The sequence below is a fragment of the Clarias gariepinus genome, chromosome 5 (assembly GCF_024256425.1).
Source record: "Clarias gariepinus isolate MV-2021 ecotype Netherlands chromosome 5, CGAR_prim_01v2, whole genome shotgun sequence".
NCBI lineage: Eukaryota > Metazoa > Chordata > Actinopteri > Siluriformes > Clariidae > Clarias > Clarias gariepinus.
The window spans coordinates 20,634,452-20,656,868 of NC_071104.1; the positions used below are offsets into that span (position 1 = coordinate 20,634,452).

A 22,417-nucleotide genomic window follows, 5' to 3' on the forward strand; every position below is an offset into this window, starting at 1 on the left:
AACTTTTGTGTACTACATGTTAAGTAGTTGTGTTAGAACAGAGAAAGTTGGATACTGGCTGGTACGTAACATTGTCTATTTTGAGCACATGTTACTATCTGTGTGGAGTTTTCTATATTTATATCTGTACAGGGTGGGCCATAGGTTTCCATACATAGGAAAAATAAATATTTTTTATAAGAAACAATTTATTCATATAATATGCTCTATAAGGTTACCATTGTTTTGAAAACACATTGCCATGTGTGATGTTCATTCCATGTTTTCTGTTAAATTTTGTTGCAACCATGCAACTGACTCCTGGCCTGGCCATCAGTATGATTTTAACTTGTTGCTGTTTTGTCAAACACATCTTGTTGGGGTATCTAAAACATTTAAAAAAAACATGTTTTAAAAAATATATATATAATTTTTTCCTATGTTTGGAAACTTATGACCCATCCTGTATATATCCCCACATCTCTACACATTTCAACTGACTTAGCTCACTATAGATGAAGAAAAACGAATTAAATCCTTAACAACTCACTGCATAGGCCCAATATTATTTTAGCCAATCCTGTGTCAGTTGTTAACTTGGCCACAATATGGGTACACTGGATTGTTCAGGGTCCATTTAAAGATAACAAGATCAGCAGGTAAATTTATTACCTCCAGCCAAGTTGCATTAATCAAATAAATAATTATTGTAAAATTTACCCTTAAATATGTGTGGATGTGTGGATGACACAGTGGCTAAGTGGCTTGCACTGTTGACTTGCACCTTAAGGGTCCGGGTTCGATTCCCTCCTTGCGTTCGTATGCATGGACTTTACATGTTCTCCCCATGTTTCCTCTGGGTTCCTCTCACAGTCCAATGACATGCAGATTAGGTTAATTGACATTCCTAGAATGTGAATAAACGTTTAAGTGTGGGTATGTGTGTGCCTTGTGATGGATTGGCACCCCGTCCAGTGTGTACCCCTCCTTGTCCCCTAAGTCTCCTGGCATGTCCCCTAGGCTCCAGTATACAGGACAAAGCGGTGTAGGCAATGAGTGAGTGAATGCGATGTCTATAGGATCTTTCTTTTGCTTCTAAGTTGTCAGGTAAATTAAAAGAGCTCTTTTTTTTTGTTTCTCATAAAATGTAAAGCATACTTTAGAAAATTGAATATCTGTAGCTATGAAAGAAGCTTATATAAATATCAATTTATATTCTTACCTTTTCTGCTTTTTTCCCTCCTTTTCTATTCTACACTCGTTGTGCATCTATTAAATGTTTGTCAGTTCTCCTGTTTTAATCTGTTCCTATTCAACTGTAAGAACTGATACCCAAAGTGCATCTCAGTGCATTTTTGCTTTCTGTTCCAATAGAAATTGAAAAAGACACATATTATCTATGGCTTGATGCTGTGGAATGCACATTTCACAGGAATGTCAGCTTGGACAGCACTGAAATATCCAGAGATTTATCTTCTTAAGGCTCGTGTTGTATAGTTGTGAATGTTGTGGCATGCTGCAGACAGAACCTTAAGATAACAGCATGGTAAGAAAATGGCCTTTCAGAATGGCTACTTGAAAAAAAAAAAAACTTTTTGTAACAAAATGTTCTATCTGAGAATGGCTTTTGTTTGTAATACACTACAAAAATGTGTTAAACACCACAAGTAATATTGTGACAATGAAATTGAGTACAGGACATTATGGGGTCTAACTGACTCATTCATAAGCAATCTTATTAAGTTATTGTTTATAAAATAACCTAAAAGTGAAGTCATACCAGGCAATGGTAGAGACTTGCAAATTATATAATCTATCATTATTGCTAACAACAATATTTTCAATGATAACTTATATTTTGTGATTGGGGCATTATAATCCTGGAAAAGATCACTTCCATCAAGATAGAAATGTTTCATTACAAGATAAAGGTGAACAATCTGAATTACAATGCACTTTCAGTGTTCTCACACTCTAAAGGATTTAATGGACCCAAATCATGGCGGCAAAAGACACCCACAGCTGTGTCCCCACATGTGTTGTTTGTTTCTTTCTTTTTGGTTTAAAATGTGTCTATATGTATTTGAGGTTATAAACTGGCATGTGATAGTGTTGATTACAGTAGGTCAGATAAGCCTGGTGCAGGCATTGGGCAGGGTATGAGGATAAGCAGCTTTGCAAGTCTACAGCCGAAACAAAGCAGAAAGTTTAGTTTGCCATTCTTAAATACATTACACATAAAGTTTATAATGTCATTTAAAGTGACTGTGATATTTGATGAAGTGCTATGTCTAACTACTGTTGTTATTTCATTTCTACATCATATCAGTGGATAAGCATTTTAGTTTAAACTAGTTTATGGTATCCAGTACATATCTAAAAACATTGTCTAATGCAGAATTGACATATTTACTGATACAACAAGCCACACAATCAGATAAATAAAAACTAAAGCACTCAAGTTAAAAGACAAAATGTCTGGCCCAAATTTGCCAATTTTTTTTGCTTCATCTGAAGTTAGAGAGTTAGTACCCTAAACTCAAGAAACCAGCTTTATTTACTATTTTATCTTTTAAGCTCGTGCTTGCTGTGGTGTCTCCCATGGTTATTTTTTACCTTTGTGAATCAGTGCAACTGCAATGCCTCCTATATCACTTCTCTCTCAGTTCTGTTCCTTGCTATGACGTCTACATACAGTATCAGTAGATGTCAGTCAATACTTCATCTTTGAGTCATCTTTTTGTGTGGCATGCCAGCTGGCCCCGTCTCCATTTTTCTCCGTCTCTATTCCCTCATACTACTTCCTCTTGTTGCTGTCAGTAAATTGTTCGCTGCCTGACATCTCAGGCTGTTAAGGTCCTCACCTACCTTTTGTGAAGAAGTTATGTTCAGGATATGTTCAGTAAGATTTTTTATTTCATTTGTAGGACAGTAAAGTATTTTACCGTAGAAAATTACAGCTACTTCCTGAGTTTGTATAAGCATTCATTTATATAGCAGTCAAAATTCTGCAGCAGAAATGTTTAAAGGCATGACTGGAAGTAAAGACAAAGCGTCAGATGAAAGCAAAAATCTTTATATATGTAATGCTCCAAAGGATCAATCCAGGATTATATTTATCATTTATTCTGGCCGTGTGTAAAGACCTTCATATGCCTAAGTGCCTGTGGCTTACTGTATGTGTCAAAATTAATAGTGCTATTTCTGATGGGCTAAAAACACTACTTGTGAATATTGCTGGAGGGCAGAAATAATTTAATCTGTATGTGTTAAATAAATTGCAAATGTACATCAATAAATAAATACATACATTTACCCACACTTACTGGTGTTTCTGTTATATAAGGCTTTTTTAAGAGTTTACACCATACAATCACAAACTGTATATTTTCCAAATATGATTGAAGTATTAAAATTATTATAAAAAGACAAACCAATCAAGTGGAATTTAGTCCTGCAAAAGTAAATCTATTCTAAAATTCTTGATGACGAGACAAAAAGAATAAAAAATAAATGTGACTGTTAAGACTAATTTGGTCTACCAATGTAAAGACCTTAAATAAAAATAAGATAATAAATTCTTAAAATCCTTAGGATTGTTAAAATAAGTTCTTAAGTCTATTCAACCCATTGTTTTTGTTTTGTTTAGAGAAAATGAGAATGAGCATAGAGAAATGAGGAGGATAAGAATGTTTCACTTGGTGTGAATGTCCTTGAATCTGAACAAACACATTCACATGCACTTCTTGTTCTTAAGACGTAGAACTGATATGGACGTTTATGGAATGAGCATTTTTTTGTGTCTTTAAGAGAATCTTTGTTATAAATTGTGGTTTAAAGGAAACAGCAGCAGCAACAACAACAACAACAATAATAATAATAATAATAATAATTATTATTATTATTATTGTTGTTGTTGTTGTTATTGTTATTGTTATTATTATTATTATTATTATTATTATTATTATTATTATTATTATTATTATTATCATCATCATCATCATCATTATTATTATTATTAATATTATTGTTATTATTTGACTATAACAAATTGTAAGTGAACCCAGAGAAAACCATTCACCAAACACCAAAACACTAGCCGGATGTGAATCAGGGGTTGTGTTGAATTGCTTTTATTCTTTACTTAACATAAAAGGATGGGGCCCTATGTAACCATCCAAGAAAATGTTCCCTGCACCGTGTGTGTAACCAGGCAGTCACTATTCACTTCCATTACTTTCAGTTGCTCTTTTAACCACAGCATGCCATCAGTCTGTCAAGACACTGAAAAATTCAAGATTACATTAATCAGATTACAATAATCAGAGCAAGTGTGTGTGTGTGTGTGTGTGTGTGTGTGAGAGAGAGAGAGAGAGAGAGAGAAAGCAATACATTGCCTACTCTAAGCCCGGGACCTGAAACAAAGAGCAGCTTGTTTTTGGGCACTCAATTATGGGAGACAGCACAGCACTGAAAACACATCCACACACAAGCACACACACACACACACACACACACACACACACACACACACATAAATACAAATGCACATAATAAACAGTTAAATACTCTCTCGTGGCAACACTAATAATACTTTAAAGATTAGAGGGTCAGCTCTTTCCAGCAAAGGCACCTGGGAATTTTACATGGAGGAAGTTAAGCTCCTTTGGGACTGTGAGCATGACAAAATCAGTCACATTTTAATCACAAAGTCACAAATAAATATGCTTAGATATTTCTAAATAAATAATGTCTTAATAAATAACTGCACTTCTAAAACAAGTTAAATGTCTAAAGTGTGCTATATTTCTTCGTTTTGCCTGACCGCCACACTAAGTGTACTTAACAGTGAAAGTAAACGTTCAGCAGGGTTTTAGCTCATGAATCTCTATTATCTTTGGCATGGGTTACTGGCAATTGGGGAAGAGAATTTTGAAAGAAAGTGGTCGTTACTGTGAATCTGCTATACTGTTGCCAGGCAACATATACCTTAAGCCATGGATCGTTAAAATACATTCACACGGCTTTGTTATTTTAATAATCTCCTTGATGATTTGGACAGCCAAGAGTTGATTTACTGCTGGCAGTCAGAAAGCATTCTCAGAGCCTGCCAGCACCTTATTTACAACCTCTAAATCTGTTTTAAACACCTACAGCATTTAGAAGTAAATTATAGAATGGATGGACCAACAAAGGAGCTCAGCTCTTTTCATTTATTAGTAAATAGCAATAATATAATGTAACGTAATATAAAATCTGTGTGTATTATGTACATTGTACGTACATTAATATGTACATTATTATAAGCAATATGAGTCTGTAATGAGTTAAGTAATGGTATCCACTACAGGAACAGTTACACTTGTACAATACATTTCTAAGTATTTACCTTTTCATATATTTATATAATTTTTGATAAGTTAAATGATCATCAGAACTGGACCAGGTTGTTTTTAAATGTGAATTATTGAGCTATAGCGTTTAAATCAGGCTTTTTCATGTAATCTCCAAAAAGTGACTTGATATCATTGAATTATGTAACATACATGAGAGATAATTTCAATATTTTCTACAGATGTATTTGCTCATAAATTAGGTTTATTTTAAATAGGTGTGAACAATCTAGCATATACAGTACTAATGTGTACTAAATACAGTACTAATGTGCAGTATACAGTACTAATACAGTACTAATGTGTACAAAAATTATTTGTTGTTACAAAATAAGCTACACATCTTAACAGTGAATAATAAAATATTTTAAAAAAGAAGGCGGGAAAAGAAAGGAGGCAAAGAGACTATGGTAGCGGCGCTAGTCCAGACTGAGTTTTGGCATAACCTACTGCTGCATTTGTGGCAGGGTTAGCTTGGTGGTTAAGGTGTTGGACTGCTGATCTGAAGGTCTCGCGTTCAAGCCTCGATGCCACCGTGGACCTTCGAGCAAAGTCCTTCACCACAAAGTGGTCATAAACAATGCGGCACATGGACAGACCTTATACCACTTTATTACTTCATTTACTTCATAAAATACTACATATAAAGTATTTTACATAAACATGTTACCACCATAACCCTTACATTTACTGTATCTTTTTAGGGTTTATTAAAACTCAATCTAATGTAAATGGTTAAATTCTGATTTTTAGATTAGCCATCTCATCTAAAGCAGATGTTCGATTGGAGGTATACTTATACAGACTGTAAATGGCGAGAGAGAGAGAGAGAGAGAGAGAGAAAGAGAGAATAATATTTCAGAATAAACACATTACGCAATCATAGTTGTAAAGGCAGGCAAAATCAAAGAGACAAACAATAGGCAACCAAAACAAGAGAGAAAAGAAAAATACACCAATTAGTAAACAAATCCACCATTATCAAAAACCAGACAAATCGATTCAGAATATAATGGCTTTGTACGGTGATAATAAAGAGTGGCAGGATTTTGCAATGGGCTAATAAAAACCTGACTTTAGATATACAGCCCAGCAGGAATATTTGATTTGTCAAAATGTTGTGGCAGCAGTAATTTGGCAATTTTATAGACTTTGGAAAACCCTTGGTATCAGGTTGCTTTTGAAAGTTAGAATTACTTTGATGAAATGATGTTAAACCAGAATTGACTATATGACATTGAGAAAAAATAGAATGAAAGACCCCAAAACAAAGTTGCAGATACACATTCTGAAACACTCACTTACTCATTGCTAGGGGGCTGGAGGCTACCCCAAGAGAATTAGGGCACGGGGCGGGGTACACCCTGAACAAGGTGCAAATCCATTGCAGGGCACACGCACACATACACACACTCACTCACACACTACGGGCAATTTGGGATTGTGGGAGTACCCGGAGGAAACCCATCAAGCACGGGCAGAACATGTAAACTCCATGCACACAGAGGCAAGTATCGGACCCAGCTGGGAATTGAACCTGGACCCTGGAGGTACAAGGCGACAGTGCTAACCACTAAGTTACCTTGCTGTCCCAAACTGAAACAATATTTATTAGTACGATTTACTCCATATATAACTCTCATTTTAAAAAAATGCTAAAATGCTGGAACTAGTTTATTTTTGGTAACTAAAGCTGTTCCATGACCAGGAATTGAACCCAGATGGCAGTCGTGAAATGCTGAAAGTTAGCCACTGTTCACTATAAAACTGCCTCTGAGTTCACATATAATGCTTTGTCAAACAAACGAAACAAAACAATTGCAAGTCAACAATATGTGACTGATGCAATTTACTAAAACATTTAATCTTTAAGCAGCCAGAAAAAAAATCGGAAGAACAATGTAGATCTGTGAAAATGGACATTGTTTGAATGATGTTGGAGCCGTATCAAACTACAACAGTGTGGAGACTTATCGTATGTAATGTATGAGTGGGACATGGATAAATCATAAGGGATGGCCTTCACTGATTTTCCATCCTGTTGTTTTTTTTCCATTTACTTCCAATGATAGCAACCATGATATAGGTGACTCTATTATGTTCAAATTAAATTCAAACAGAAAAATAACTTAGGAGACGCTTTGTGTACAGGAGGCACATAATACAGGCACAGTGTGCAAGAAGCTGTTGTATTTGTTCTGTTTTCTACTTAGGGCTTCTGAACTCTGAACTTAAAAGATCAAAGGACCATAGATCAGTACTGTATGTTGGCAGACATAGTGCACTCACACTGTTTAGTACAATGCTGTTTGGTTGACACAATGCGCACCCAATTCAAAATCTTAAATTGACCCAACTTGTAATTAAATTATTTAGGTCAGCTCAAGTAGTATTGGTTGTGAGCTCAATTTATTATATTTCTCGAGAGTTGACATATCCTAACTTTTCATCTACTTAAAAAGGTAAGTTGTCTCCCATCGTAGCCCATTGATGTAATTGGTTTAGTATTTGTTTTTCCAATAAAAAACGAATTGGCCTAACAATACCCCAACAATTTAACCACACAAACATTACTTATAAACTGTATACTTCCAAAACTGGTCAAACTTAAAACAGTGATCTGCATAAAACAGATTTTTGTAAGGGTCAATTAAATACCTGAATAACACCCACTGCTTATCAGTATCTTACTGATTCTTTATATTACAATATCATAATCATTTTTGAAAACTAGCAAAGATGAACAGTTTTTTTTCCATTGTGTCAAACACACAACAAGGGTTGCAACAAGAGTTTGTTTCTTAACATCCAGTATGAATCTGAGGGGAACATGTCTCTCCAGATTGTTTGGATGGTTCAAAGGTGTACGTCTGCTCCTTTTGGGATTCAATGTTCAGAGCACAGACATGACCAGATATCACTCCTAAAGCTGGTGCATAGTCACCCAGGCACTGCTACAACCTCAACAGCTTGTTCATGCTCCTCCAGTATCTCCAAAAGGCCAGTCGTCACCCCTCTGACACAATCCTTTACAGCAGAGCTCTGGTTAAACAAGCACAAGAGAAGAATTGTAAAGGAAAAGATAAATACATTTTCTAAATGAATTCTAATAATAGGTTAGAGCTATGTGTTGTTTCATATTTAAAAGGGTTTGATATTTTTAAGGGTTTTACTTTGTCATTCTTAGGATTAAATGCATGTTTGGAGTGATGTTTCAAATTAACCGGGTATTTACTCAACTGGGTTTTCATACAAATAAGTTAACAGATATAACATTCATAGATGAGCGTTAGTAACTCTGGCAGTTTTCATATGCCTTAACTTACCCAATACTGAGGCATCACTACTCCTTAACTGTTAAGCATTTCTGGAGATTTCTCGGACTTTTGTTAGCTAAGCACCATGTGTGCTGGGGTGGAGCAGGACTCTATTGCTGGGCAAAAGTCAGGACAAAAGTGGGGGAAAAGATAGATACGGTTATCTGCGGTAACATGAAGCCTAACATAAGCTAAGCTAAATCATGTGATTGCATCTCAGTGAAGGTAAATTGCGAGCTCAAGTTGGTTTTTGATTTTTTTTTTTTAGGTTTATCTACTATGTGTCTTCTTGAACAAATTTCACAGTAAGAAGTTGGGCCAACAATACAATATTAATTCATTCAACATTTATCTGGTTGGAGTTTTTACAGTGCAGGCATTAAACAGCATTAATACTATAAGTAAATGTTGAAATGTTGAGCTTTAAGGTTGTACTTGAAATATTGTTTTTTGTGCTCATGGAGCATATATTATATTTTCCCAATGTTGGGTTTTGGTTGGATGACGTTTCAACCTACAGTAAGTTGTTGTTGAGGGGTCACAAAAGCGGACCAACTGATCCGCACAACAACTTGGCACAAGTTTTATGCCGGATGCCCTTCCTGATGCAACCCTCCCAGAACAGCTATGTAAAACTATTAAATAATATGATTATATAATATATTGTACAGTACATATAGTAGTATTCACATTTTACAGGACCATATGTACAGTATGTGGATAATTGAACAGATCAGTACAGAACAGATTTATCTTGGTTATTGATGTGTCATTATATTCTTAGTTTATGCACTAGAGAAAAAAAGGAAAGATGCTAATGCCAGTAATGCATACTATTACATAACTATATGTCCAGAAGTCTAAAACATACTGACTCTTCCCATATATCTGTAAATAGGTTGCAGCTGAAGATTAATGTCTTTTCGTTTCATATTTTGCTGCAACACAGAGCCAAGAATGACACTAAATGTTAAAATAACACTATATGATTTCATTATACACATAATATGATTATGACAAAGTGCTAATTGCCATAACATCATCTGGCAACCCAGTCACTTATATATGGTATAAAAAGGATATTAACCTCTTCTATGCTTACTTTAGGAGAACATCACATATTTATAAGCTCACAAAGCTGAGAAGAGTGTAGCAGAACAACCAAAATTGCTTTTGATGGTTTCAGCATAACTCTGTATGATGTGGATTAGTTAAAAAAGAAAATAAAGACTATGGGTGTTTTCATACCCATTTCATTTCAATTTAAGTTCCTTGGTATCTTTTGCTCAAACCTTTATCCAATATGCCACATTGTTCATGAATCCTTGCAAAATGTCCCAGTGTGTATATATGTAAATATACTTACTGATCTTAAGCAATTTTCTCCAAATGTTATGTTCATATGGCAATTTTCAGGGGCCTGCATGTGTTTAAATGATTGCGAAACATCTTCCCAAAATCACTCGATACCATCTCCATTGAACAAAACTCTGCCTTAAAAACACCTCCTTTCTCTCCTCGGGGACACTTTTCACTAATATAGTCATTATATTTCTGCTGCTTTGGAAGAATATGTTCTCATGAAGACTAGGTGTAACCCTTCTCTCACTCCTCTTTATATTTTTTTCATAAAGCTTCAAGTCATAAAAAGAACTAGTAGCCTTGAAGAAATCCAGCCATAATGTTCTATTATTGTAAGCTAATTCTGCATAAGGAACTGTCTAAAATGTAACTCAATGATTAACAGTGTTAGTTGAAAACCTAAAGTATTTTAGCTGCCATAAACACATCATATATTCCCAAGATGTTACTCCTTAAGCTCTTCTATGCTGTCTGGCTAATTTCTGCTTTCCTTTATTTAATTCATTAATCATTTTTAGTCCAGACTTTATCTATATATCCATATTATCTATTTGCAGTTTTCGTTCATAGCACTGTGTGCATCTTCATGTCTGCTTATATTTTTTTGTACTTTACATTTATTATTTCAGAAAGTATCTGCATCTCCCTTAATCACTGCTTCCCCTTCGCCATTTGATTATTCTTAGCCTAACCTCTAGCATTATTCCTTCTGAACTCAAATTCCTAGAAAATGCTGCCGCTCAGCTACAGTCTCATTTAGTTTCTTTCAGTCAATATATATTTTTTCAATATGATTTTTATCTATTCATCAGTACAGAAATAGGGTTGTTTCCTTTTTAGGTTTGCTCTTAATAAATTCAATAACAGACTTCTGATAAAGTCCTTGAGACATGTCCTGTCTTCCCCCTTAGCTCACTTCCTGTATAACTGACAAACACTCCTTTATAATTTATACCCTTTATTTTGGTTAGTTTACCCAGCATCACATCTAGTAACATGTTAATAAACGTTTTACAGATGCCTCCCTATATTTGACATCAGTTTTTTCCGTCTCTGTTTTTACTTAATAAATTGTACAGTGGACGTTGAGTAACAAGCATAAGATTCTTTAACATTATATTGTGTACAACCTGATTAGCCTTAACATTAAAATCACTGACGTGATGTAAATAACATTGATTATCTCTTTACTTTGGCTCATGTAAAGGGTGCGCAGCAAGTGAACATTCAGGTATTAAAGTTAATGTGATGGAATCAGGAAAAGTGGCCTAGTGTAAGGACCTAAGACACCACAAGGGCCAATTTTTGATAACTAGACAACTGGGTCAAAGCATCCATAAACAACAGGTCTTTTGAGTTGTATCCTGCACTATTTCACAGGAATTCAGGACTTCACAAATGATTTGAAAAACCAGACAAAGTGTTTTAGGTATTGACCTGGCTTCCAAATTCCCTAGATGTCAATCTGATGGAAGAGCTGTGAAATAGGCTGGACATACAAGTCTGATCAATAGATGCCTACCATTTAACTGCCAGATGGTGCCAGATACCACAGCACATCTTCATAATAACAGACACTTAGGCACTATTTAGATTAACTCTTAAACAAAATTCTTTTTTAAACAAAAAATTCTTTTTTTTTTTTTGCAAACAATAGTGATGTAACCCTAATTGACCAGCGCTTCTCTCAATTTTCCTCCTTACCAATTAACAATAAGCTGGACATCTTCAAACTATCTAGAATAAACTCAGGATGCAACCATTCACTTAGCCAGTTGTAAGGTTTTCTGAGTGTGTGCAAATTTTCCCATGCCTCTATGTCCAAAAACAACCCCCTTATTGTGCTTCCTGATTTCTTATATGGCTATTCTTACTATAGCCTATGTCCAGGAGAATATACATGAATACATTTTAGAAAATGCTAATGTGTTTTTTTTTTTTGTTTTGTTTTTTTACATCTGTTTGTTTCCAGGTCTCTCTATGACTTACATGATAATTATTATTATTATTATTATTGCTTATTATTGTTATTATTATTTTTAATGTACGAGACATAAGTGACTCAGGACATCTGGCCAAAAGCTTGAATATGCTCCCTTTGCTGTCTATGAGATGAGATTGGTATTTTGGTCTCTAAAAAGAGTGTACCATTGTGCTCATTGTTGCAGTGAATATTTCACCTGGTGCTAAGGCGAAGAATCTCTACGAGTTTATCAGTAACTTAAACACCTCAATAGATCTTTTTAATTTGTCCCATGGACTTGCAAGCATGCAAACTTAAAGTCATTGCTAACAGAATTCTACCAGCATATTACATTTGCAGCCTGGAAACACACACTTTAGAACTTGTTAACACCAACATCCCCAGTACTCACAAAGACAATCTTTAAACACAGAAAAAAATCGCGTAGTTCGAAGCAAAGATTCAAACCTCTAATTTCTATGTAATGGAACTGTTATGGAATTTCTCTCTCTTCTACATTATTATCTATACATATGATTTTATCATTGCGCATTCACTATGTATTTCTATCATGTGCTGAACTATTAATTTATTACACATTATTATATAATGCAATGTTGTATTGCAATGTTGTATGAGAAGCAAAAAGAGTTGCTAATGAATATAGGTGCTTGGATTGTTGAGAAACTCTGAGATCTTCTTGGCCATATCATCTAGCTCGTTTGTGTTGGTGTATTTCAGTAGGTTGTAGGCGCACACAAAATAGTGCCTGAGGTAGCGCTGTGACACACATTTATGCAGCTTCTGCACCAAACGTAGCACACACTCTCGTAAGTTGCACCAATCCTTGGTGCTTGGATACTTCTCACATGTCCAGAACAGCAGAGTCTAAAGCAGAACCAACAAAAAACATTAAAGTACACCAAATTGGAACTCCAGAAGAACAATTACATGTCAAAAGCTGTGTACATACACATACAAGCTGAAAAATTTGCATATATTTTATATCAGCCATAACATTAAAATCCAACTACAGTACCTAATATTGCATTGGCCACCAAAACAGCTGACTTTTTGAGCCATGGACTCCACGAGACCTCTGAAGGTGTGCTGTGGTATTTGGCACCAAGATCTTAGCAGTACATATTTGTCCAACGCATCCCACAGATGCTTGATTGGATTGATGTCTTGGGGCTAAGTCAACAGCTTAAACTTATGTTCATTAAACCATCCCTGAACAGTGTTTGCAATGTGTCAATACAAATTATCCTGCTGAAAGAGACCACAGTCATTAGGGAACACTGTTTCCCTGAAGGGGTGTCTTTGGTCAGCAACAGTAATTAGGTAGGTGGTATGTGTCAGGGCAACATCCACATGAATGCCAGGACCTATTGTCTTTTCTTCTTCCCATAGTGCACCATGGTGTTATCTTTTCCACAGGTGAGAGTAACACACATGCACACTCAGCTGTCTATATAATGTAAAAGAAAATGTGATTTATCGGACCAGACCACATTCTGCCATTGCTGCATGTTCCAGTTCTGACGCAAATGTGCAAACAATACATACCACCTGATCTGTGGGATCACAGCAGACAAGGACACCTACATGCAAATCACGCATTAATGAACCTTAAGTGCCCATAACCCTGTTACTGGTTCCCCTGGTTGTTCTTCCTTGGACCTCTTTTGATATGTAATAACCACAAACACACCACAAGACCTGTTGTTTTGATCAGATCTTGTCACATGCTCACCTTTTCTGCATTCACCAGATCAAACTATTAAAAAAAGATAATAAATGATGTTTACTTGTCAAGGGAGTTAATATTATGGCTGATCAGTGTATGTGCATACACTAGTAAACACACATAGATAGATAGATAGATAGATAGATAGATAGATAGATAGATAGCATCTTAAACAAAGTTCATAATAAAATGTCTCATTAAGTTATTAAAGTGAATGATATAACTAGCTGCAGAGTCAAGATGTTAATCAGAGCTAGAGCAACCTCTAGTGGAGTTCAGAGGTACTGTCTGAGTATGGGTTTTATGACTGCAGTCCATTTTTAACACATTTCATGCAGTCAGACTGCCAATTAGGAAGGTAGGTTGCACACAGCCAAGGTGGACAGAGCAATAATCTGGATAATAAGATACTTGTAAATGGTGGGTAGTGATGACAGGTTTGCTCCCTGGACACCATATATCCTCCTTCAGCTGTCGCACCACCCTATAACACTTGCGCCGACAGCCACCATCCTCATCTATACCAGCCAGCAGCACCTGCTCTGCCCGTGAGAATGAGAGCAGCCAGTGGTAATTAGAAGTTGCCATGAGGTTGAAGCCGAAAGACTGCAAATAAGGGACATGCATGTAGAAAGAAATTACAATTGTGACATTACATTTTCATTTATATTATTTATTATCTTTTTCTTGTTCAGTCTATTTAATTGAGCTCTTAGCATGGACAATGGCCAATCTCTTTTTTAAAGGGTTTATTGTCTAACTTTACTTCTTAAAGGAGACATTTTGGTAAAATGTCAGCCATCCAATTAGCTTTAGCTATAGCACTGTAGCTATACCCATAGTTGCAAGTTTTTTTTTTTTTTTTTAGGTATTGTTAGTCATGTTTGTTAAATAATATTAACTGGCTGTTACAATAATAGTGTTTGTTTATCTAGCATTATTATTATTTTTGCCATAAGTGTATGTATAAAAGTGTATGAAATAAAATTTGAATTTGAATGTATATTATTAACAATTTTTAAATTGTTGTCTATGTCTTTAGATATAGGCTTTCAACAGCAGGAAATGTTCACCATCTACACAATTTACCTACTTAACACTGTTTGATATGATGTCCACGATACCAAAAGGAAGAAAAGTAATTGACAAAGTCCCAGTTGCACAATAATGATGCAGTTCATCCTTAAAATTAATCGCTATACCACATTTCACAGGTCAAGAGTAGGGCAGAGAAAATCTCTGCAGACCCTTTTACAGGCCCTTAATTTAGACCCATATACAGAACACTGTATACAAGAACCAGCAGACCTGTTAACCATATGAACAGGTAGAACATTCAGTAAAATACACCTCCCCCCCTTCCAGGGCAATAACTGTAAATAAACCCCCCTTGTATATTCATATCTGTAGGCTGATTGTAGTTCTTATTTATCCTGCTGTATTTCACATGTATTTTTTTTCTTAAGTTATTCCTGAAAAAATTGGTGGCTCAGTGGCTCAAATAGGTTTCTAGCCTGTCATGCGGAAGGCCCGGGTTCAACTTCAACATAAACCCCAGCTGCTGGATTTAATGTGGGTCCCAGGACCGGATAAAATAGGAGGGTTGCATCAGGAAGAGCATCCAGCATAAAACCTGTGCCAAGCTGTTTGTGCAGATCAGATGGTCTGCTTTGGTGACCCTTCGACAGGAGCAGCTGAAATTAGTAGTTCTCCTAACAACTAGTAATTCATATATTATAGTTTGTTTCTATTTTAAATGGATATTTGTTTCTTTCTATGTTTACATTCATAAATAGATTCACATCCTTTTCCAGACATTGTCCCACTTTGCTGTAATTATAACCTCCACTGTTTGTGTTAGGATCACCATTAGATTTTGGTCTGCGGCTGTGGGGATTTATTTATTCGACCACAAGAGCATTAGTGAGGTCCTGCATTTACATTCAAGCATTTGGCAGATGCCCTCACCCAGAGCGACTTAAATTTCTTTCTCATTAAGAGCCTTGCTCAAGGGCTGGTCATGGGGTTTAAACCTGGGACCTTCAGAACCATAGTCCATTGCCTTAACCACTGACCCAGCCACGGAGATACCCCTGACCCCATGCATGGATCTCAAAGGTGGTCACAGGGGTTGAGGTCAGGGCTCTGTACAAGCCACCTGAGTTTTTCCATTCCTTCCTGGGCAAACAATGTGTTTTTGTGCATTGCCATGTTCCAATCGGTTTAGGCCCATTAGTCTCAGCAAAGGGAAAGTGAAGTGCTACAGCATACAGACAGTCTATACAATTGTGTGCTTGTGTGCTGAAAGTATAATATCCCCACTTTACTTTCTCACCTTAATACAGCGAGTGCACTCTGCAGAAGGCCACCTCTGTAGTAGACGAGGCCAGCGGGCTCTTTTGGGCCAGCAGTTCATCACCTCCACCGTGGGTACCAGCTCCACTTCAATCTGTCCATCTGATATCTCCACTACTACACGTACCACTGAGCCCAATGACTCCTGTATGCTCAATTTCTCTATCACAGCAAATGTAAGAAAACAGCCAAATCAAACCAAGAGGATGTAGAATTGATTTAAGGCCAGATTACAAAATGTATTTTTTTTTATAATAGTAAGGAAAGGTCATGGAGTATTGTGAAGTGATGATGCTAGACTTGTGTAACACCACAGTGGGAATCTGAAACCTTCTCTCTCTCTCTCTCTCTCTCTCTCTATATATATATATATATATATATATATAGAGAGAGAGAGGATATATATATATATATATATATATATATATATATATATATATATATATATATATATATATATATATGTCTTTCTCTGTATGTGTGCGTGCCTGAGGCCAGTGTAGGCAGCAATGCTAATCGTCAAAGCACAGACCTCCCATGGTATCCTTACTATAGATTTGCACTTTGCTATAGATTCCTGATTAGCATTACAGATTAACTGAGCACCAAGAAACTGTAATTATAGCCCATAAAACATTACTGAATACAACACTGAACATTGTACATAAGCACTATCTGTGTAATGTTTCAAATATATAAAACCAACAGCAAATTCAAACTGAAATGCAAAATTCAGTCAAGTGGCAGACAAAGCCCACTTGTTATTACAGGATTTTGACTTTTTTCCATCTGATTTTACAAGTTTCCATTTATTAGATTTGATACCTTAAGGTTATATCATATTATATATATATATATAAAAAAAAAGCTTACCTGTCAGACCACAGGTCTTAATAGCTGCCTCTAACTGCTCCTTAAAGACACTCACTACTTTTGTTGGCACAAGATCACCTTCAATTGCCACACGGGTATCATGCCACTCCTGAATGGGGTTAGTAAAACTTTCCAGTTCCAGCCACTGGTGCAACTTCTCTGGTTCTCGAACTGGTGAAAGAAGCTGTGAACCACTCAGCGTGTAATATCGCCACTGACGTGTCCGTCTCTCTTTATAACCTGTCAGGCCCCGTACTGGCACAGAAATCAGGAACAGAGTGGGAGTCAGCACCTGCAGGGACACATTCAGTAGCAAGGTCAACCTCACCTGTAATTTTTCTTCATTCTAAAGTGATTGGTAAATTGCCTAAAAAGCACATGCATATTTAATATTTACAAAATTCACATGTGATTTTTTTCTGAGAGATTAATAGCATTCACTTTAGTGGCTTTACCTGAATGGCAGGATTGAAAGTAGCCCTTCCCTGGAGTAATGCAGCCCATTTGGATGCTAGAGCAGGATGATCCTAGAGATAACACAAAGAAGTTACAATAAATCTGCCAACCTATAGTAATTACTGTATAGTAAATAATCATTACAATAATAAAAAAAATACTTTGAAGCTGTTATTGTGAACTCCTGTGTTGGTAATGGAATGAAAGCGTGTATCCTTTGAGCTGATCTCAGTAGTTAATTCTTTGACTATTTTTTGCACCTCCTCGACAGATTTTGAGACCTGACGATGTCTGAGGTCCACCTAAACAGAATGCATTAATGCCACCACTTTGCCACAAAATTATTTCAATTATGCTTTCCAAATCTCATTCAAATGCAAACCCACACCATTTCTTCTTATTTTTAATTTGTTACAATTCATCTAAAAAGCAAATACAATTCTATACATTATATACTCAAATTATATAAATTATTGCAAATCTTTTTAATTATTTGTATGACCTGATTCTGTAAATAATGGTCCAGGTCTTCGTCAGTAAAAGTCGTCATTTCCCAATCCTATAATGCCGTGGCTTCTTCCTTGCTGTTATATTCTCTTTGTGCTTCTGAGCTTGAGAGGTCTGTGTCCCAATCTGTGCCACTTTTCTTTTGTAGCCCAACATGGACACAACCAATGGAAAAGCACTCCAACAGATTGATCTAAGTGCATTGATCTTTTTTTTCAGATTGTAAAATGTCCCCGTGGTCCTCTGGGGAACCAAATGAACAATGATCCACTTACACGACCTACATTATACTGACCAGACATGTGAACACAGACAAATAATCAACATATGTCGATGTAAATTTGTTCTACAGATGTGCTAGATAAACTGTTCTTTTCATTTGAAATTAATACATAAATGCACTTCATGTTACAAAATTCTACACGATTAGTATTTTTAGAGAGATTATCTGAGAGTGTGTGGTGTGTATTTTATGCAAAAAAAAGTGTATGTGTGTGTGTCCTGATTAAGCTTTAATTGTATATAGGATGCATTTTAATAACGAGCAACGCATTCTAAATTAATTTAATAATTTGTAAAGTAACGGTATTCTTAATATTGCATTTTCAGTAGGTTTTATATACTGAATGCAAACATCCAACAATCCAACGTTGCTTTTTTATGCTTTTGAATATCACCATTTGACAGTACTCTAGCAGAGAAAATCAGGATTGATTCCAAAAGCCCTGATGGACAGGAATTCCAACTGATCCATGAAAAAGTGTTAAAAAAAAGAAAAAAAAAAAGAAATATATATAAATATATTTTTTAAATGTCTTTGGCAGAAAGCCCAGAGCATTTACCTGTCAGCAGGTCCAAGATGGTCCACTGGTACCACTGATCGTTGTTACTGGACCACCTGCTCCAAATCTGCTTTAAATATCTGCAGTCAGTGCATTTATGTTTGAATAGTCTTTCATTACATCAATATGTAAGCATAGATAACATGATTAGAGCCACTATATTTGTGAGTAATAGCCTACAAATTAACTATACTCAGCTATTTTATATAAAGTGAAAAGGCTTCTTGAAGCTTCATCGGTTTAATGGCTAATCACAATCCAGTGTTATTGGTCATTGTATGTGTAGAAGTGCATCAATTAAATTCATTGCACATTAACTTCTAAATTACTATGCACAAAGGGTAAGTTATCTGAGGCTCACTTACGCACTCATCATCTATACCGCTTTATTCTGTATACAGCCTTGCAGGGGCTTGGAGCATATGAGGTGGGGTGCTCATTCACACATTATGGGTAATTTGGGAAAGTCAGTTAGCCTAACCTGCATGTCTTTGACTGTGGGAGGAAACCGGAGTACTAGGAGGAAACCCACCAAGCACAGAGAAAACATGCAAACTCCATGCATATCGACATAGACATAATGTGAGGTTAAAATGATTAATAATTTAATATAACCACAACATTTCCCACTGCCGGTTCAAGTAGAGGTACGTGGTGTTTGGCTCCATCTAGAGGTTAGTTTGCGACACTGCAGCCTCTGGATGGTTCCGACTTTGAGTTTAACTACAAATCCCAGCAAGCATTTCTTCTTTTCACACGACAACAAAACGCGATTTCCGGGGCACAAGGTCGTTTCACTTGAGTTTCACTGTAAATAAGGGGATTTGGAAAGTCATCTGAGGTACGCCACAATACGCGAAACCTATCATAGGCTTGGTTTTTAGCAGGGGCTAAATATACACCAGCGGAGGTCAAATCAGGGTGTAAAGTCGCTCTTAAACCGAGTGCTGAGAGCGAGAGAGAGTTTCAATATGACTACAGTTAATAATAATAATAATAATAATAATAATGAACAAAATGAAGATGATTGAGAAAATGATGATGATGGAGGACAAGATAATTACGATAATGGTGGTGGTGACAGTGAAGCAGAAGATAAAGAAGGTGATTGAGAAAATAATTATGATGATGATGATGGTAAAGATGAAGATAATGATGGTGAAAAATGTGATCATGGTGAATGTGATGAAAAAGAAGAAGATGATGACTGTGATGGCATATATGATGATGATGATGAAGGTGATGTAAAAATGATGGTGATTAAGAAGATGATGGTGGTGAAGGTAATTGAGGAAAAGATTATGACGATGAAGAGAAAGGTGATGGAGAAAAAGATGATGATGATGATGATGATGGCGACCATGACACATCATACAATTTCAGTAGGGCTCATTAAGCATGTTCTGTGCTTGGCCCTGTAAAGTAATGCATTGCAGCACTGATTAATGTATACAGAAGGTCAAGGCAGAAAGATCGATGTGCTAAGTGTAAACAAATCTTTCTTTTTGTGTGTTTGATATAATTTGCACTCATAGAAGGAAAGTGTTCTTTAAGAGTCGAGGGTTCTTCAGAGAATTAACAGGGTCTTAGCTTTTTTTTACAGCCATTAGTACTACGTACTGTTTAAAGCTTCTCCTTGTTTGCGAAGGGTTTTCCAAGAGCACTCTAACAAATTAGAGACTTCTTCCCAAGAGCACTCTAACACCAACAAAGAAGAGACTTCTTCATCCTAACTAGAACTGCACGATTTAATTAAAAAAAATAAAAATCACATTGAGGTCATTTTAACACATATTGCGAGTTATACTGCGATATGTGACGATTAGTTAAATATTCCATTTTGTATTTAATTGTATTTTTCTAGGCTAACAGCAAATATATACCTTGAAAATTACAACTATGTGTAAATTGCAGCTTTTTGAGTTTAGAAAACTGCACTAGTAATATTGTGAGCATTTTGATTGTTAAGCACAAAGTTTTAAGCTCTATTCCTAACATTACAATCTTTTGACCATTTTAATGTCTGTGTCCTCTCCCAATGTTTGCATTTGTTCTTCTTTTCAGCACGATGAGCTGTTCTGCATTACTGCGACTTAACCCTGGAGACCGTCACAGACTGCCTTTTGTCTACAGCGCCATCACTTTTCGCCTGCTCACCTCTAGTCCTGGACATGGCCGTGGTTTAAAAGAAAGTCTGCGTTTACTGCAGTTGCCCAAGGACAAAGTCAGCAGCCATGCTGCAGTCAAAGAAGCCTACTTGCGCATGGCCAAACTCCACCACCCTGATTCTGGAGCCCCCACTGCTGACGCTGCTTTATTCTCACAAATAGAAGAAGCATATAGATTTGTACTAGCCCACCTAGCACAGCAAAAGTCTAGCTTCCAGAGCACTCAGGAAGAGGAGGAGGAGGAGGAGGAGGAAAAGGTTAAAAGGCATACACCACAGCACAGACACTACCTCAACTATGAAGGCGTGGGCTCTGGAACACCAAGCCAGCGTGAACGACAGTATCAGCAGTTCCGTATGGACAGAGCTACAGATGAGGTGTTGGAATATCGCTACAAATGCATGGAAAAAGCAGCGGCAGAAGAGGGAGCCATGGTTTTGAGGGATACACGTTTGCGAAGCAAGAAGATCAAGATAACACAGGCTGTAGAGAGGCTGGTCGAGGATCTTATCCAGGAGTCGATGGCGCGCGGTGACTTCCGTAACCTAAGCGGTGCTGGCAAACCACTAAGCAAGTTTGATTACAACCCCTATGCTGATCCCATGACCCACAACCTTAACCGCATCCTTATAGATAACGGTTACCAGCATGAATGGATAGTGGCTCAGAAAGAGATTAAAGAGACCATTGGGAAGATGCGCAAGAGATTGCTTGAAGTCCGGGCCAGACTAGGAAACCCTATGAAACACTCGGAGCAGATCAAGTGGCAAGAACACTGTGCTACTTTCTCTGACGAACTGGCCAAGCTTAACAAGAAAGTGGATGACTTCAACTTGATTGTGCCTCTAATTAGTTGGCAGATGGTTCATTTTAATATAAACAAAGAGATGGAGATAGTACTGAAAGCTGATCAACAACATCGAAAGGAAAAGGAGAAAGAGAATGAGAAAAAGCTCATGGAGGAGAAAGAAAATGCAGCTGCCTTTCAGCAAAACTCTTGGCAAAGATTAATTATGTGGATGAAAAATCTTCTCAAATGTAATGATGTCTGAATAACACTGTATTTTAAAACAAACTGAGGAGGCTGCACAAGACGGTTTACAATGATTATTATTTATTTATTGCATACATGGATATATGTGTATATAGAGTATATATTATTAAAAAATCTGTTTTAAAAAAGAATTTATATTAAATATGGCTCAGATGAATCACTATGATGTACATTACAATTATGTTTTAAATAATACTTAAATTAACCAAATCAACCAAACAGAGGAGATTGCACAAGACATTTAATTTATTGTTTATTATTATTTGTGTATATAAGAATATAGGATATATGGCTCAGACAAATCATTATAATGTAAATAAAACGTCTTTTTAAAATAATGCTTACACTGTTATATTTATAAGTAAGTAGGCCTTCTACTTTAGATATACAGTGTCATT

The 22,417-nt window shown here is 36.3% G+C and overlaps 2 protein-coding genes across 4 annotated transcripts; one reads left to right on the forward strand and one right to left on the reverse strand.

Moving 5' to 3' along the window:
• Positions 1–12,644: 12,644 nt before the first annotated feature.
• mab21l3 (mab-21-like 3) lies at positions 12,645–17,998 on the reverse strand. The gene is made up of 7 exons (XM_053497424.1): positions 17,951–17,998; positions 17,610–17,750; positions 17,448–17,519; positions 16,993–17,284; positions 16,100–16,281; positions 14,176–14,370; positions 12,645–12,902 (listed from the first exon to the last, which is right to left on the reverse strand). Exons 1-7 carry the CDS (start codon positions 17,996–17,998, stop codon positions 12,669–12,671), a joined length of 1,164 nt encoding a protein of 387 aa, XP_053353399.1. The 3' UTR covers positions 12,645–12,668.
• A 1,568-nt stretch (positions 17,999–19,566) lies between these two features.
• Positions 19,567–22,336, forward strand: dnajc28 (DnaJ (Hsp40) homolog, subfamily C, member 28). Of its 3 annotated transcripts, none has more exons than XM_053496581.1 (2): positions 19,567–19,638; positions 20,862–22,336. In XM_053496581.1, the coding sequence occupies exon 2, from the start codon at positions 20,866–20,868 to the stop codon at positions 22,015–22,017; it is 1,152 nt and encodes a 383-aa protein (XP_053352556.1). In that variant the 5' UTR covers positions 19,567–19,638; positions 20,862–20,865; the 3' UTR covers positions 22,018–22,336. The 3 variants fall into 3 exon arrangements, with proteins under 3 accessions (XP_053352556.1, XP_053352557.1, XP_053352558.1); XM_053496582.1 differs by lacking the exon at positions 19,567–19,638 and adding an exon at positions 19,692–19,901; XM_053496583.1 differs by lacking the exon at positions 19,567–19,638 and adding an exon at positions 20,035–20,080.
• Positions 22,337–22,417: the final 81 nt, after the last annotated feature.

Bases quoted from the DNA above. Each gene is read 5' to 3' on its own strand.
- mab21l3 (XM_053497424.1), bottom strand. From the start codon at position 17,998: ATGACGACTTTTACTGACGAAGACCTGGACCATTATTTACAGAATCAG. The intron at 16,282-16,992 runs GTAAGCTTTTTT...TTGCTGTGATAG, and splicing joins TAAGACCTGTGGTCTGACAG to AGAAATTGAGCATACAGGAG. The intron at 14,371-16,099 runs GTGAGAAAGTAA...CCTTATTTGCAG, and splicing joins AGTGCACTCGCTGTATTAAG to TCTTTCGGCTTCAACCTCAT.
- dnajc28 (XM_053496581.1), top strand. From the start codon at position 20,866: ATGAGCTGTTCTGCATTACTGCGACTTAACCCTGGAGACCGTCACAGA.